Raw genomic sequence first — 16,041 nt, 5'->3', positions numbered from 1 at the left:
AAGCATAGAATTCTTCTTCTTCTCTAAAAAAAAAAAAAATTAATTTCCTTGTTTGAAAGTTATTGTCGTTTTGCTAGTTTTATTTACCAAGTCATCACATTTCAATGCAAATACAGTGAATGAACCCTTAGCACAGAAATAACGGGGAATGGGGGATATATGTTAATATATCTTGCTTTGCCAGCAAAATCCAACTTTGCTTTCATAGAAGATTTCTTTTATATATATACACAGAAAAAAAAATTGAAATAACACAAGTATATATATATAACTTTTAAATTGTTACATCGATTGAATAAAATTATATTTAATTTGTCAAACAATTGTCATCTTAAATAATTTCATATTGATTATTATTTTTTATTTTAATCCTTTTTATATCATGTATAAATAAACATTAGATTAATCAATAGACATATTTAATGTCTTTTAATTTAATACAACTTTATAAATAAAGATTTATTTGATTATACATTATATTTAACAATATGCAAATTTCATAAAATTTGCTATAGATAATCTTGATGGTAAATTATAATAATTTAACGATTGTCTGATAAAACTTATTCTAATAATAAGTTATAATATGATCTATAAATATATAATAATTAAAATTAATTGTTATGTATTTTTATATAAATATATATTATTAATTTATTTTTAATGTATATTTTTGTTCCGAAGCTTACCTAGAATTAGGATGATTTGGGTTTGAACATGAGGTCCATATGTCTTTAGGTGAAAGATCCAACGTTTTCTCCTGCAGGGATGAAGTCATCTGAATTCCTTGTGAAGATGTAGAGATAGTATTTGAAAGAGACTATGATGCTTAAGTTAGCAAGCGTTTTAAGTATATAAGATTGGAGTTCGAAAAATACCTGAAGATGTAAAAGTATTTATAAGTATAGATGTAGAGTCAATAACTATCATTTAGAGTTTTTCTACCTTTGATGGTAGATAGTCATTCCCTTTTATTAGGAAGGTTGTTGAGATCCCTTTTTTAGATTAATAGGAGATATTAAGAGGGTTAGTTACTTATTTAAATAAGTAGGACTAAGTCTATATCGCCGTATTTGACTTTTATTACGGTCAGGTAGGTGTTGGTCTGGATAATATCCGTAAATTGAATTTTATTCATTTTGGGCCTAGTTAAGTATTGTGCCAGAGTATAAATAATTTTATATTTCAATATGTATTTTATGTTACTAGTGATTAATTTTAGTAACTTATTTTAATTGTATAATCCAATCATAATTATTAGAATGAAAAAATATATCTATTAGACTACTTTTAATAGTGAGAGAATAAACATTAGAGTTAGACGAACACAATTGAAAAATCCTAGCAAGGGTTTTAGCAATACAATCTAATTGGAAGCCTGAACAACAACAAATCAAGATTTCTTTGGCCCTTCATCAAGTATATTTATACACAAATATATATATATATGATTAGCTTATTAGCCCGCTTAAATAAGTGTCGGTCCTCGAATTCCATCTTATGCATGTAATAACCCATCGACTAACGACAAACTCTTAAAATAATTTAGATTTGTGATGAATTAATCTTTAACCTATTGAATTAAAAAATACCACAAAATGTTATTTTTGAAATATATTTTACCCAAATTATTCACCATGCTTAATCAGCTTCTTTCCTCCTTTTTTGACCAATATTCTTAGGTTAACAAATGGTGTAACAAAAGTATTAAATTTTTCCTCTCTTGTTTGATTTTTTCCAATGTGTTGGGCTTTGCGGCATCATTGCGCAACTAGAAGCCAAAAGGGACCTCAAAGTCAAGTGTAACAAAAGTTTGATGTGCCTCAATTATTTAATCAAATGCTAAGTCCACCTTAACCTTAGTACATCTGTACATAGCATCCGTTGAAAAAGATTCGGTAAATCGAGTTATGATATCAGCCTATACGAAAAGTTCTATTACTTCCGTGAGTGACGAAAGAATTGTAATTCTTGCACCTCAAGCATGCTTCCCAAATTAGAGTATACATTAGACACACAGAGCTTGCGTGCATAACTATAGTTGATGCCACCAACGTCTCGTCTCCAATAAAACAGGGGTGCCAATCTATCTGATTGGCTTAGGATATTTTGAAGTGAGTTATTCGAATATTTAAAAGTTGGTGTTTACGAGGGCTCATTTTTTTTATATGGAAAAAATTTAGATATTTTTGTTGGAAGTAGGTTTTTTTGGCGTAATTACAGGTAGATGGACATTGCAGGTAGAGTAAGTCCAATATACATGTAGAATACGTGCTGAGTCAACATGCAGAATGCGTGTTAGACACGTGTCCAGATCAGGGTTGGCGTGTTGGACACGTGGCGAGCATCCAAGCAACATGCATGGTCCTTGTCGAAAACGCATAAATTGTTGATTTGATGTGATTTCAACATGTGATTTGGATGGTGGGTACTCTGTCTATAAAAATCGAAGATCATGACCACTTTATTTTATTACGAGAGAGGTGATTTAGTGTATTATTGGTGTGACAGAAGATGCTGCAAAGTGCAAATATAGTGATATACCACAACGATGAGATCATACGAATACACATGAGGAGTGAGCTTTGTGTGTGAGAATTCATTTTCGTTTGTAGTTCCATGCACTATGACGTTTGCGAAACTATAATACGGTTTCCGTCAAAGCATAAAGAGTGATATTTTAAAGAAGGTGGATAATATTCTCCACAGGAATTCGATTATCGTATTCGGCGGCCTAATACAGTTTGACATTATGCCAATCGTTGACGAAACAAGTATTTAGCATATGTTTCATATTCACCAGCAAACTCAGGTGCAACACCCAAAGATTGAGTTATATGTTGAGTTTAAACATATAGCTGCAGATGAAATTCAACATGAGTATATAACCCAGACATGAAAGATGTCATAGCTAAAATGTACGAAGGAATAAATAGTGATAGCGAAGAGGATTTCGAAACTACCTACGAAGCCGGTGACAAAGACAAGGTAGTCGCAGAAAATATAGTGGTTCCATTTGCAGTCAATCAACCCATGAACGTTTCACTTTTTATGCGTAGCTTGGATTTTGACGCCATACATGCAGCAGAACTACTAATACTGGGTTCGTTGCCAAAAATCACCATGTTATAGTTGACCAAAAAATTATAACTACTATTTATCCATTCGATCACAACCTCCATCAACTGATAAGCCATATATATGTGCCACATCTTTAAGAATCATCGTAATATTTTCTCCGAAAAATCATAATATTATAAAAAATATGTAAAATAATGATTTCTAAAAAAATTACGGATGATCTTAAAATAATATTTGAATAAAAAAATAATGTAAAAAAAATAACCGAAAAAAATTACAACCTAAATTTATATTGCTAAACTAATATAAACAAAATAAATAGTATCAAACTAATATAAACAAAATAAACAATAATAAACTAACTGAAAATAATAAACTTACATAATTAAAATATTCTAAATAATTGATAACGATGTATATAACATATTTGAAAAAAGAAAAACAAATTATAACACTTTTGTATTATTTATACTTTATGCTATTGGGCTAACTGTGCTAGCTAGTGTAAATTCTTATTAGCGTGGTTTTTTTACTTTTGAACAAGTTTATCATATGTGATATAAATATAAAAACATAACATTTATCAAATAATTATTTAATCGATAAAAATTAAGGAAAAAGGTTCAATTGAACTCATATTTGTAATTTTAAAATAGACGAATACTACTACTTGGACAACTTCAAAACAAGGTGGTGTGATTGGGCGTGATTTAAACCCTAATTAAGAAACAAGAGTAACGATATTCAAAGTAACATTTACATTTTTTTTTAGTGACGGAGTGATAAGTCAAGATTGGATTAAAAACATTATACGAGTCAAACATTATTCACCGTTGTGTATACAATGGCGTCGCATACTTAATTAATTGTTCACATACTTTTGTATGTACTAATTAACTTCTAGATTTAAAGATAAAATAGCAGGAAAAAAACCCAATTAAGAGTTTAATTAATCCAATGAGTTTCATGCTTCATGCAATGGTCACTATGACCTCATCAACTCACCTTGAATAATCAAATGGTGTTGTGTAGATATGGTAGTAGATTGCAATCACTACAAAAGAAAAAAAAAAGCTATTTTAATATAATTTTTTTAACGATCATAATTAAATGTAAAAATTAATATATATTTTTGACAAATATTATAAATGTCAAATTCTTTATTTTTTTATGAATAATTTGATTATAGAAAATTACTCCTCAATTTTGACACTTATTTATTGTCAACTTATTTCATTATTCTTTTTTTTTTCTTGAACTCCGTCAATTTTGGCATCACACTCCTCTCAATTTAGGATCATATTACTCATTTTTCATCTTCAAAATCTCAGTTTATTTTTCAGTTTCAAGATCTTATCTCATTCTACTTATTAATTGAATAAATGTTTTTTTTCATTAGTGATCATTTGTTTTTAAGATAAAATATTTTTTTATTATTAAAAAAATTTAAATAATTAATTTAAGTAGTTTTTGACATATTAATAGATTATTATTTACAAAAATTATTTAAATTAATTATTTAAAAATTAATTAAAAATTTTAAAATTGTGGAGAGACAATTAATTTTAAATAATTAATTTAAGTAGTTTTTTACTTTGGATAAATGATGAAATATCGAAAAAAAATTACTTTTATTAATTTGTTCATGCTTCATGCAATGGTCATTGTGACCTCACCACCTGGCATTGGATAAGTATAAGATGGCGGTGTGATTAACATGATTGTGTATTAGAGTGTAGATATTAATTTATTGGCAGTCCATGTCATCTAGCATGCTCCTTCTATCGATAATAATATCATAATTTGAAAGAAAAATATCCATTTTGATGGTTTGTTTTTTTGTATTGATACGACAGAAGTGACTACTAAACGGATGGCAATTCAAGATGATAATGGTACGAACTTAATAAATATGATGATGAAGCTTGAAAATATGACAAGCTTGAAAATGGTAGCCACTCGCTGAATTAATATATATCCAGTCAATCATAGTATGTATAGTCTGTTTAAAGAGGAAAAAAATTGGCGACTTATTATTATAGCATTATTTTTTTCCAGACAAGTAAAGATTTCAAATTGCGAATATTTATTGTTGAAAGGTTGTCGCGGTCCATCCACATGTGCATACATCCTTTTATATCTTATAAGTAATTTGAAATTTTTTGAAAGAAAATTGTTAGATGAATATAGACATATAACTTCTTCTATTCTTCTTTTTATATCTTTTTATATCTTATGGAATAACAACTATTTACATAAATTTCTCTTCCGTACATAGATATATAATTTTTCTTCAAAGTAACTTGGAAAAATAGAATCACAACTTTAAAATTAAATGTGAATTGAAGTTTTGCAAATAAAATCATTTGAGAATGCAGTTGGATTCTATTCATATTTTGATTCAATATACAGCTAAGTCTAAAGTAAGTAAAATTTAATTAATATGTAAGGGACTTCATTGTCCGACCTTGTGAAGGCCAGGCTCGATGATGTTAATACCAGTCGTACCTACCCGAATCAATAACTAACTCTTATAACCTTTCTATTTATCTAGAAGGGATATCTAAACAACATCTCTAATAAAAAGGGACAGTTATTCATATCAAAAGTAGAATTACTCAAAAAGATAGTTATTGACTCTATACATATACTTATACAATACTTTGACACTCTCGGGTATACTTCGAACCCAATCTACTAAAAAACCTGCTTATACCCTTACTAACTTAAGTATCGGAGCTCCTTGCAAGTATACCACCCCCATCTCCATCAAGACATCGGACGACAGCATCACAGCAGCAGAAGACGTCGGCCAAACCACCCAAAGGCGTTTGAACCTCACGTTCAAATCCAAAGCAACCCAATTTCAGGTAATCATCAGAACATTGGCGTCGTTGTCGGGGACCTGGAAGTCTACACCCAATCATGGCGGATAATCGTTCAAAAGATGGACATACGGCATCCGAATCCAAGTCAGAACATCACAACGATGATCGTGCAATAGTAATAACCCCACGATAAGATAAAGCGGCCGGTTCTAATGGGAATGGGACTTCGCGAAATCCCCAACCTAGAAGGATAAACTCAGAAATACACCCACCTGAGGACACGGTGAACCGAAATCCAGCAGAAGTTATGGGATTGGTAGATAGACACCATGGATGACTGGAACAACTCAAGCAGGAACTAGAACGACAATGAGAGTCTAAAATAGACCTGAGAAGAGAAATACGATGGCGAAGGGAATTAGAAGAAAAGCTTTTGAAACTGAAAGCCGATCTTCGGGGTCGGAGAAACCATGCAGATTGGGAAGAAACCCCACTTGGAAGTGAAGATCCATTTATCGAAGAAATCATGCAGGTTAGGGTTCCCAAAAACTTTAAAAGTCCATACATGGACCTCTATGATGGAACGACCAACTCGAGACATCATCTAAGCAACTTTATAAACCTAATGTACTTGGCTGACGCGTTGGATGCAACTCGTTGCAAAAGCTTTTCCAACGATGTTAACCAAGGCATCGATGAAGTGGTTGGACAATCTACCACCTAGGTCAGTAACTTGCTTCGATGACCTTGCAAGGAGTTTTCTTACCCGATTCTCCATCCAGAAGGACAAGGTCAAACACGCTCCAAGCCTCCTCAGGGTCAAGTAAGAGGTCAGAGAAACTCTCCAAACTTACATGGAAAGATTCAATAAAGCCTGCTTAGAAACTCCAAAAATTTCTTACATAAGCGGTCAAAATGGAGCTAGTTAATGGCTTTAAAGAAAGCCCATTCTCCCAATCCATATCGAAAAGGCACCCAACCTCCTTGTACAAGGTGCAAGAGCGAGCGAAAAAGTACATTAACATGGAAGAGAATGCCTAAAAGATTCCACTCCAAGGCAAAACTCTCACTATCAGATTCGAGATAAAGAGAAAGAAGTGAAGAAAAAAGATGAATACAACTTGGATAAGTCTTGAAGGTATCAAAACTACACCCACTACGAATTTTTCTAGTTGACATCTACAGAAAAATCTATCATATCGAAAAGCTTCCACCTCCTCAACCTATCAAAAATAAAAAAGATGAGAGTACCACAAGATATATATGTATGGACATTCCACCAATGACTGCTATGACTTGAAAAACTGATTAGAGAAGGTCGGTTAGAAAGATACTTGATAGAAAGATTGGATGATCAATAAAAAAGGAAAAGAGAGGAACAGGATAGGAGTCAACGAGATTGGCAACCACAAACTCCTGATAGACACATCCATATGATAGCCGAAGAATTTGCAGGAGTCGAGATAACTATGTTCTCCCGCAAAAGACATTTGAAAGAAGTCTATCAAGTCAGGAAGGAGGCTGAAACCCCCGACTTGCCTACTATTTCTTTCACAAAAGAATATGTTCAACGGATAACACTGGGGTATGACGATCCCGTCGTAATCACAATGATACTTACCAATGCAAAACTCCACAGAACTCTAGTAGATTAAGGAAGTTTGGCCGACATCCTGTTTAAACCTGCTTTCGACAAATTTGGGTTAGAAGAAAAGGAATTTAAAGCATATCCAGACACCTTTTCGAATTGGGAGATACACTAATCCAACATTTAGAATTTATTCCACTATTTACCACTTTTGGTAAACATACAAAATCAAGATCCTTGAGTATAGACTACATAGTGGTCGACATAGTATCGCCTTATAATTCCTTAATATATCGGACAACTCCAAACCGACTAGCTGCGATAGTTTTTACTCTTTATTATTGCATGAAATTTTCAACCTCTAAAAAAATAGCTACTGTGAGAAGAGTTCAAAAATTTACAAAAATGTGTTATAATAGAAAAAGCAAAAAAAAATAGTAGCATACTCAAATATTATACAACTTAAGAATAAAAATGTGAGATTTTTTTATTAATAAATAGTAGCATACTCAAATTCAATATATATTAATTCGAGTCAATCAATAGTTCGAGTTAATTTAAATTTATGATTTTTGTAAGTGAACCCAAACCAATATAAATTGATTAAATTCGAGTGGAATTGGTTTGGGAATCGAATATCTAATTAAAGTAAATTTAGAAAAAATATTAAAAAATATAAGAAAAGTTATGTAAATAATATGTAATAGTAAAAAAGATAAAGAATAATATATACATCACTAAAATTATACTTAAATAAATATCAGAATTTGAATTATAAAAAAAATAAAGTTATATATATTATTATATTTTTAAATTAATATAAACTTAATCGAATAATCGAGTTGTTCAAGTTTTACAATTTTAAAATAATATCCAAATTCATCAAAGTCGAATTTAATCGAATCTAACTTAATTACACCCAATTATCTATTGGGTACGAAATTAATATGATAAAATTAATACTCAATAACTAATATAATATAATTGGGTCAATTTTATCGAATAATCGAATCCGTCCCATAAATCCCCTAAGAATAACAGATTCTATCTCCAAATATAGGTTTAAAATCATACTTATTTTAACCATTATTATTCATATATTCACTTTATAAAAGATTCTAAGATCTTTTTAAAGAAATAAATGGCAATACGCAAATTAAAGGACGTGGGATTGGATGGATTTCTGACCCATGTTAACAATTGAGATTCTATCAGTGTGGCAAGCGGGACAATATTGACACATTAAAATGGAAAATTTTCTGTGTGAGAAGATGAAAACACAATTAGTAGGAGACGTTTTTAATGTTTATAATATTGGTTTTATTTTAAATTACTTATTTCATTATTTTCTTTCAAAAATATTTCTTTCATTCATTATTATTATCTTTTACCTACCTGTAATATGGTAAGCGTTGTGATAGTTACATAGTATACACATGATAGTAAATTAATGATGGTCATCACATAGAATTTGTATTTGAATATTTTAAAAAGAATTTAAAAAAATATTAAAAGATTAATATTTTTGTGGACAAAAAATAAAAAGTTGATTATTAGTGTTGATCTATTGGATTAAATACAAGATAGATAAAAAAAATGATGGTTACATAATATTTTATAGAAAATAATTTGTTTTAGTGTAAAGATTTATTTAAAAAAATGAAGTTCAATCATTTTTGTTCTGATAAGAGTTAAAAAAAAAACAAAATCTTGTNTTTTATAATCTCTAAAAATTATTAGAAAGCTTTCAGTGTAGTATTTATTAAAGTTAATTATATATACCCATAATTATAATATAATTCTTCCCAACAAATCAATCTTTGGATATAATGACCATCTATGAGCATTGAATTTGAGCATCTTATTTTGAATAGTTTATCTAATTCTTTTACTAAGAATCGAAATCTTGACCTTTCGGATTTGGAGTCCCAAAAGCTTCAGCTAATGAAAAAAAATAACACTAATAGTTATATTTTTAATATTCTCTAAATCTCTATCGTACATATTGTATAAATATTTTATTAATTTCCTATACTTTCTCATTTGAAAGAAAAAATTATAACTTTGTCAATATCCTTATTATACAACTCAAGAATAAAATGTGAGAATTTTTCATTAACAAATAGTAGCATGCTCAAACTCAATGCGTATTAATTATGGTCAATCAATGATTTTTTGAAAGATAAAACATAATACAACAATGCTAGGGAACCAATTCTATATAAGCCAAGAATCAGCCAACTGGTAAACTAGAGGCACCGGTGACTTTAACCGGATATTGCTACTGATAGGCACACGGATGTTTCTTTTTTTTGTAAATTGGATGGTTTTGGATATGATTTCTATGTTTCATGTGTTACATAATTAATTATATGGAATCAACTAATTAATGATCAAAGGATCTGTTCCGTGATTCTCTCCTATCACTAACGTATCTTTCCTCATGTTTTGAACGAGGTCAACAATAATTTAAAAACAAATTAAATTATAAATTAATAAAACTAATTATAATTAATTATATTGTTCCATTCTTGCTGATTATTAGTTGATTCCATATACTTTTTCAACATAATATAATCTTAATCATAAATAAAAAGAAAGATGATGCTGCTATTACACTTAAAATAGCATATTTAGATTTAGAGATCCACACCATGAGTTTAAGACGAACCCTTTTACTTTATCTATATATTAGGGTGTTTATGGTCGAATTAACTCGGACTGAAAAAATATAAAAACTCAACTAATTACATTTTAATTATTTTGGGTTAATTTAAATTTGTGATTTTTGTAAGTAAACCCAGATCAATATGGGTCGATTAAATTCGAGTGCGATTAGTTTGGGTAATCGAATATCTAATTAAAAGTAAATTAAAAAAAATATTAAAAAATATAAAAAATATGTAAATAATATGTAATAATAAAAAAATAAAGAATAATACATCATTAAAATTACACTTAGATAAATATCAGAATTTGAGTTACAGAAAAATAAAGTTATATATATTATTATATTTTTAAAATTAATATAAACATATAATCGGTAATCGAATTGTTCAAGTTTCGCAATCTTAAAATAATATCCGAACTCATTAAAGTCGAATTTAATCAAATCTGACCTAGTTACAATTAATTATCTATTGAGTACAAAATTAATATAATATATTTGGGTCAATTTTATGATTTTATCGAATAATCGAATCCGTTCGCATAAATTTCCCTAAAAATATCAGATTCTATCTTGTCAAAATGATCTCAAGAGATAGGTTTAAAATCATACTTATTTCCACCATTATTATTCATATATTCACTTTATAAAAGATTCTAAGATCTTTTTAGAGGAATAAATGACAATATGGAAATTAAATTAAAGGACGTGGAATTGCATTTTGCATGTTGACAACTGCGAATCTATCATAGAGGGTGCCAAGTGAGACAATACTGAAACATTAAAATGAAAAATTTCCTGTGTGAGAAAATGAAAACACAATTAGTAGGAGACGATTTTAGGTTAAAATTTTTAGATATAGATAATTTTAGTGTGAAATATAAAAATATTTTATATTTTAATATTTTATATTATTATGATGATGGTATAAAATGTCACTCATATTTCGTAAAAAAAATATTTTTTAATTATTAAAAAAGTAACGTTTTGTAAAAAAAAATATTATTTTAATAATAAAAGTGACCTTTCGTAAAAAAAAATTACTTTTTTATTTTAATTATATAAAGACAAAACGTAATTGACGTTTTATAAACACCCGTAGTAACGTATAATACATAATTTAAATGATCTTTAAAAACTTTATCACTTATAATCTAATATACAAAAATAAAAATCCATGTTTTTAATGTCTATAATGTTTTGTTTTATTTTAAATAACTTATTTCATCTTTTTCTTTCAAAAATATTTCTTTCTTTCGTTATCATTATCTTTTACCTACCTGTGACATGGTAATCGTGATAGCTATGAGCGGCACACATGATAGTAAATTAATGATGTATAGCATCAGATAGAATTTGTATTTGAATATTTTAAAAACAATTTAAGAAAAATATTTTTGTGAAAAAAAAATAAAAAGTTGACTAGTGTTGACCTATTGGGCTAAATACAAAATAAATAAAATGAAAAAATGTTGGTTACATAATATTTTATAGAAAATAACTTGTTTTAGTGTAAAGATTTGTTTAAAAAAATGAAGTTCAATCATTTTTGGTTGTGATAAGAGTTAAAAAAAACATAGAATCTTGTCATTAAAGAAATCATGTTCTATGTAATTATATTATTATTATTATTATTATGTCAATTTCTAGATGGTAGAGAGTTTTTATAATCTCTACAAATTATTAGGAAGCTTTCAGTGTAATATTTACTAAAGTTAATTATATAACAATATAATTCTTCCCAACAAATCAATCTTTGGAAATAATGACTATCTATGAGCATTGAATTTGAGCATCTTATTATGAATAGTTTATCTAAATCTTTTACTATTTATGAATGTCAATAACTCAATGATCTTAAATCTTTGTCTAGACCAATACATATACTTGTGGTGGTTGTTACCTTATACATTCTGAAGAGTGTGAACCTTTTTTTTTTTTTGTGCATTCTCATGGATTCTGAAAACTATGATTTGGATGAGTTTTTGACATCCATTTCCTTTGATTTTTTATATGATTCGAACCCCAACAACCCTTCAGTTTCCATATATGAATTGGATTCTCTGCATGAACCTCAATTGTCACCATCAGATATGGATCATAATAATGGTTTGGTTTCGAAGTGTAACGGTTCTACGAAATGCTTCACTGACCAAGACCCATTTTTTGATCCATTGGAGGAACAAGTGTTATATGAATCAGCATTGACCTCATCGTGCATAACGAACAATTCAATGGAAAATCAACATTCTAATCAAGTGATTATGGCAGAAGAGTTCTTGGACTTCAATTCAGTGGACGATATTTGCCAATGGTTTGATCCGTCACAAGAGGATAATAACTCAAACACCTTTGTAGAACCAATGCAATGTGATGCTACTTCTTTTTCTTGGAAATCAGTTATGGATAGCTATGAGAATTGTCTATTAGGAAGCAAGGAACCCGAGTCGAATTTGATCGAACCGGCGGCGAGTTCTGCTGATGATACTGCCAGCTTTGAATGCCTATCAGAGTTTGATTTTGATGTGTTGAGAGTCTTATTCTCAGATTCATCAATTGAGGAGATTTTGAATTGTGAAGAAGCAATTTGCAACCCTTTGAATAATGGTTCTAGTTCTGTTTTGGAGTTATCATCAGAAAACAATAAAATGGAGATGATGGAGAACATTTCAATTCCAATGAACTTCACAAAAAATCTTGCTTGGTTTGAGGCTAGAAACAACTTGACCCAGCCGGTTCCGGATTCGGACACAACAAACAAAATCAAGAGAAAGAAAGTGCAGCTAGGCTTGGTTATGGATGATAGTCATAGCATTAAGCTTGGGGAGACCATTCTTTTGCCGCCTCGGAAGAAAGAGGAGCGGAAAAAACTTAGCAAGAAGAAGGACAAGGCAGGGGAGGGTAGTCGGCCGCGGCCGAAAGATCGCCAGAGGATTCAAGACTGCATTCAACAATTGAGAACAATCATCCCTGGCAAGGATGTTAAAGAGGTAAATGCATAGCTTTAAGAAATAAGTTTCTAACATTATATTGGTAGTAACAAACATATTCACATAGGAAAAGTTTAGGGGGCAGCAATTTTATTGCATTTTGGCCAGCATGTAACCAACAGAAAAATGTGAGCCATTGGATGAAATCTCACACCAATCTCACACCATCAAATTATCATTGATGGCTAGTTGATGACTACCAATCACAAATATTGTTGGCCCCCTAGCATTACTTTATTGACATATGTATTTTTCTCATGTGACAGTGTAGCATTGATAATTTGTTAGAGTGCTCCATCAGATACATGAGTTTCTTGTCAAGCACTGCACATTATGCAAACAAGCTACAAGAACCAGATAAGCCTAAGGTAACTAATTAATCAAACTAGTTACATATTCTTAGTGTTCATCACTTAGTGGTAGCAGATATGATTGGACTTGTTTGGATGTGTTAAGCTTATTGAGCAGGCAAATGGAGTGGTTCTACAAGAGAGTAGTGTGGAAGGTAGCAAACATTGTGGAACATGGTCATTTGAAGAGCCACATCAAACATTGTTATGCCCAATTATAGTTGAGGACATGTCTCATCCTGGCCAAATGCTTATAGAGGTAAGATTAAAATTGGGAATCAAAATAAATATATGTTCACATATCATATGATTGTGGTAATTTTGAATAACTTTTGCTTATATATTATTATAAATGCGCTGTTAACCACAAAAAAAGTTTAGGACCAGCAACTTTATTAAATTCTGGTCAGCATGTAAACAGCATTAAAATCATCATTAATGACTATTTGATGGCTATAAAACACAAAAATTGCTGGCCCGAACACTCCTCGTTAACCACAATGAATTCATTGGTAATCTTTTTTTTTCTCTCTCCAATAGTTGCTTTGTGAGGAGGAAGGGTTCTCTCTTGAGATGGTTGACACAATTAAGGGTCTTGGTTTAAATATACTGAAAGCAAAGATGGAAACAAGGAATAAAAAACTATGGGCACGCTTTATTGTTGAGGTAAGTTAAATAGTGAACAATAATATGTAAATTAAGTGCAATAAAGATTAGTTGCATGCTATGCCTACTGTGGTTATATAATTTTGGCAAAGGTGAAGTAATATTTTTTATTATTTAATAGCTTTTTTTTAATATGAAAAATAAAAGTAAGAAGTGTTATTAAAATATAAAAAGATCATTGAGTTTAAGTGTGGTCCTGAACTAACATTTAGAGTCTTAAAGATAATCACAGGTTTTCATTGTTGAACAGGCCAATAGACATGTTACAAAAATAGATGTGTTTTGGTCCCTTCTCCATCTTGTAGAGCAGAAAAACTCCTCAGGAACTGGAATGGATTCATCAACTAATAATAACAAGTATTGCAATGTAATGAATGATAGCAGTGTTTCAAGATTGGACAAACAACAACAAGAGAAAGAGAGTTGCAACTTTTTTATGTCCATGACAGAGGCACTAAGCTTCAGTGGTTGATATTTCAGAAAAGCAACAATGAAAGATTAGGATACATAACCATTAATTTCTTCTTTTCCCTTTTGTGCTGTGATGATGTTTCATTCTATAATCTAGATTAGAAGATTAACTTCTAGGTCAGTTGTTGAATCTAACATGCTGGAATAATGGAAGCTCATATCTTATTGAATCTAACAAGAGTGACAAGTAATGCTTATGTTGAACAAATGAAGCAATTCAAATAATTTGGAAGTTTATTACCCAGTAAGTTAGATCAAGAAACCAGCATTTTAAGGTAGCTAGGAATTATCTCATCCATTTAAATCAAAACAGAGAATAAAAAAACAACCTACATTTGCAACCCACCTCAGTGCATGATCCATTATCATTAAAACCTGCCAAATTCAATTTCTGCTCCACCCGACGAGCTTGATTCTTAGTCTCACTAATAAAACCAAGTTCGGAGAAGTGGGATTTAGCAATCCCTTTAAGATTATGGATTTTTTTTTTTGGTCCTGCTTTAAGATTATGGATTGTCAGGGGCTTAATGGGTGAACCAAATAGGCTTTTGATAAATCGTTTTGGTGAAACATTTTTATTTGCTTGAGATGCTTATCGTCGTCATATACTCTATTTAGTAGATTTAAAGGAGAAGCCGACAATGTTAAAGAGATTAATATTTTTTATTAATATCAATTAATATCTTATTTTTATACTATTAAAATTAAAATTTAGAATTTAAAATTTAAAACTTAATACTTAGGTGAATGCTATCATATCCTCTCTAAAGTAACATATAAGTTATTCATCTGTGTCACATTCTAATTCGATATTTATTTTAATACATTTGTTATATATTTATTAAAATATGAATTTAAAATTTTTTATATTAACTAAATTCTAAACTAAAATATTGATGTGACAAATTAAAAATAAAAATAAAAATTAGTGTCATTTTGCAGATCTTTAAATTTAAAAATTTATTCTATATAATTTGGTTTAGAATTATATGAAAAAAAAGGAAGAAATTGAAATACTTTATATCTTATTTTTTAAAAATTAATGTAGTTAGTTTACAATTATTTTTTATGAAGGTCAAGATTTTTATTTAATTTTTGTAGAAATCTGTGTGAAAAATAAAAGAGTAATATATAACATTATTTTTTAAATATTTTATTAAATTTCTAACAAACTTTAATGACCGAAAATCAATTTCTTATTTTTTATTTTATTAGATAAGTTAGTCATTCAACAAATTCTATTAAAAATTTAAAATAAATAAACACTTATTAGAATATGACACATCAAAAAATATAACTTATATATTATTTTAGAGAAGATAGGATAACATTTACCTAATACTTATATTTTTTTGACGGAAGAAAACATATCATTCAAAGGAAAGCCAAACGGCACTTA

General features: G+C 29.5%; 1 protein-coding gene across 1 annotated transcript; it reads left to right on the top strand.

Moving 5' to 3' along the window:
- Nucleotides 1-12,117: 12,117 nt before the first annotated feature.
- LOC110281254 (transcription factor bHLH157-like) lies at nucleotides 12,118-14,643 on the top strand. The gene is made up of 5 exons (XM_052258897.1): nucleotides 12,118-13,155; nucleotides 13,422-13,523; nucleotides 13,624-13,764; nucleotides 14,046-14,171; nucleotides 14,422-14,643. Exons 1-5 carry the CDS (start codon nucleotides 12,118-12,120, stop codon nucleotides 14,641-14,643), a joined length of 1,629 nt encoding a protein of 542 aa, XP_052114857.1.
- Nucleotides 14,644-16,041: the final 1,398 nt, after the last annotated feature.

The sequence above is a fragment of the Arachis duranensis genome, chromosome 1, assembly GCF_000817695.3.
Source record: "Arachis duranensis cultivar V14167 chromosome 1, aradu.V14167.gnm2.J7QH, whole genome shotgun sequence".
NCBI classification, from domain to species: Eukaryota; Viridiplantae; Streptophyta; class Magnoliopsida; order Fabales; family Fabaceae; genus Arachis; species Arachis duranensis.
The sequence above is the reverse complement of the archived record's forward strand: the minus strand, read 5'-3'. Positions and strand labels throughout refer to the sequence as shown.

What these genes read in the sequence shown, in the direction of transcription:
- LOC110281254 (XM_052258897.1), top strand. Translation starts at nt 12,118, where the DNA reads ATGGATTCTGAAAACTATGATTTGGATGAGTTTTTGACATCCATTTCC. An exon ending in AAGAACCAGATAAGCCTAAG is followed by an intron (nt 13,524 to 13,623) that starts GTAACTAATTAA and finishes CTTATTGAGCAG; the next exon opens with GCAAATGGAGTGGTTCTACA. An exon ending in CTGGCCAAATGCTTATAGAG is followed by an intron (nt 13,765 to 14,045) that starts GTAAGATTAAAA and finishes TCTCTCCAATAG; the next exon opens with TTGCTTTGTGAGGAGGAAGG.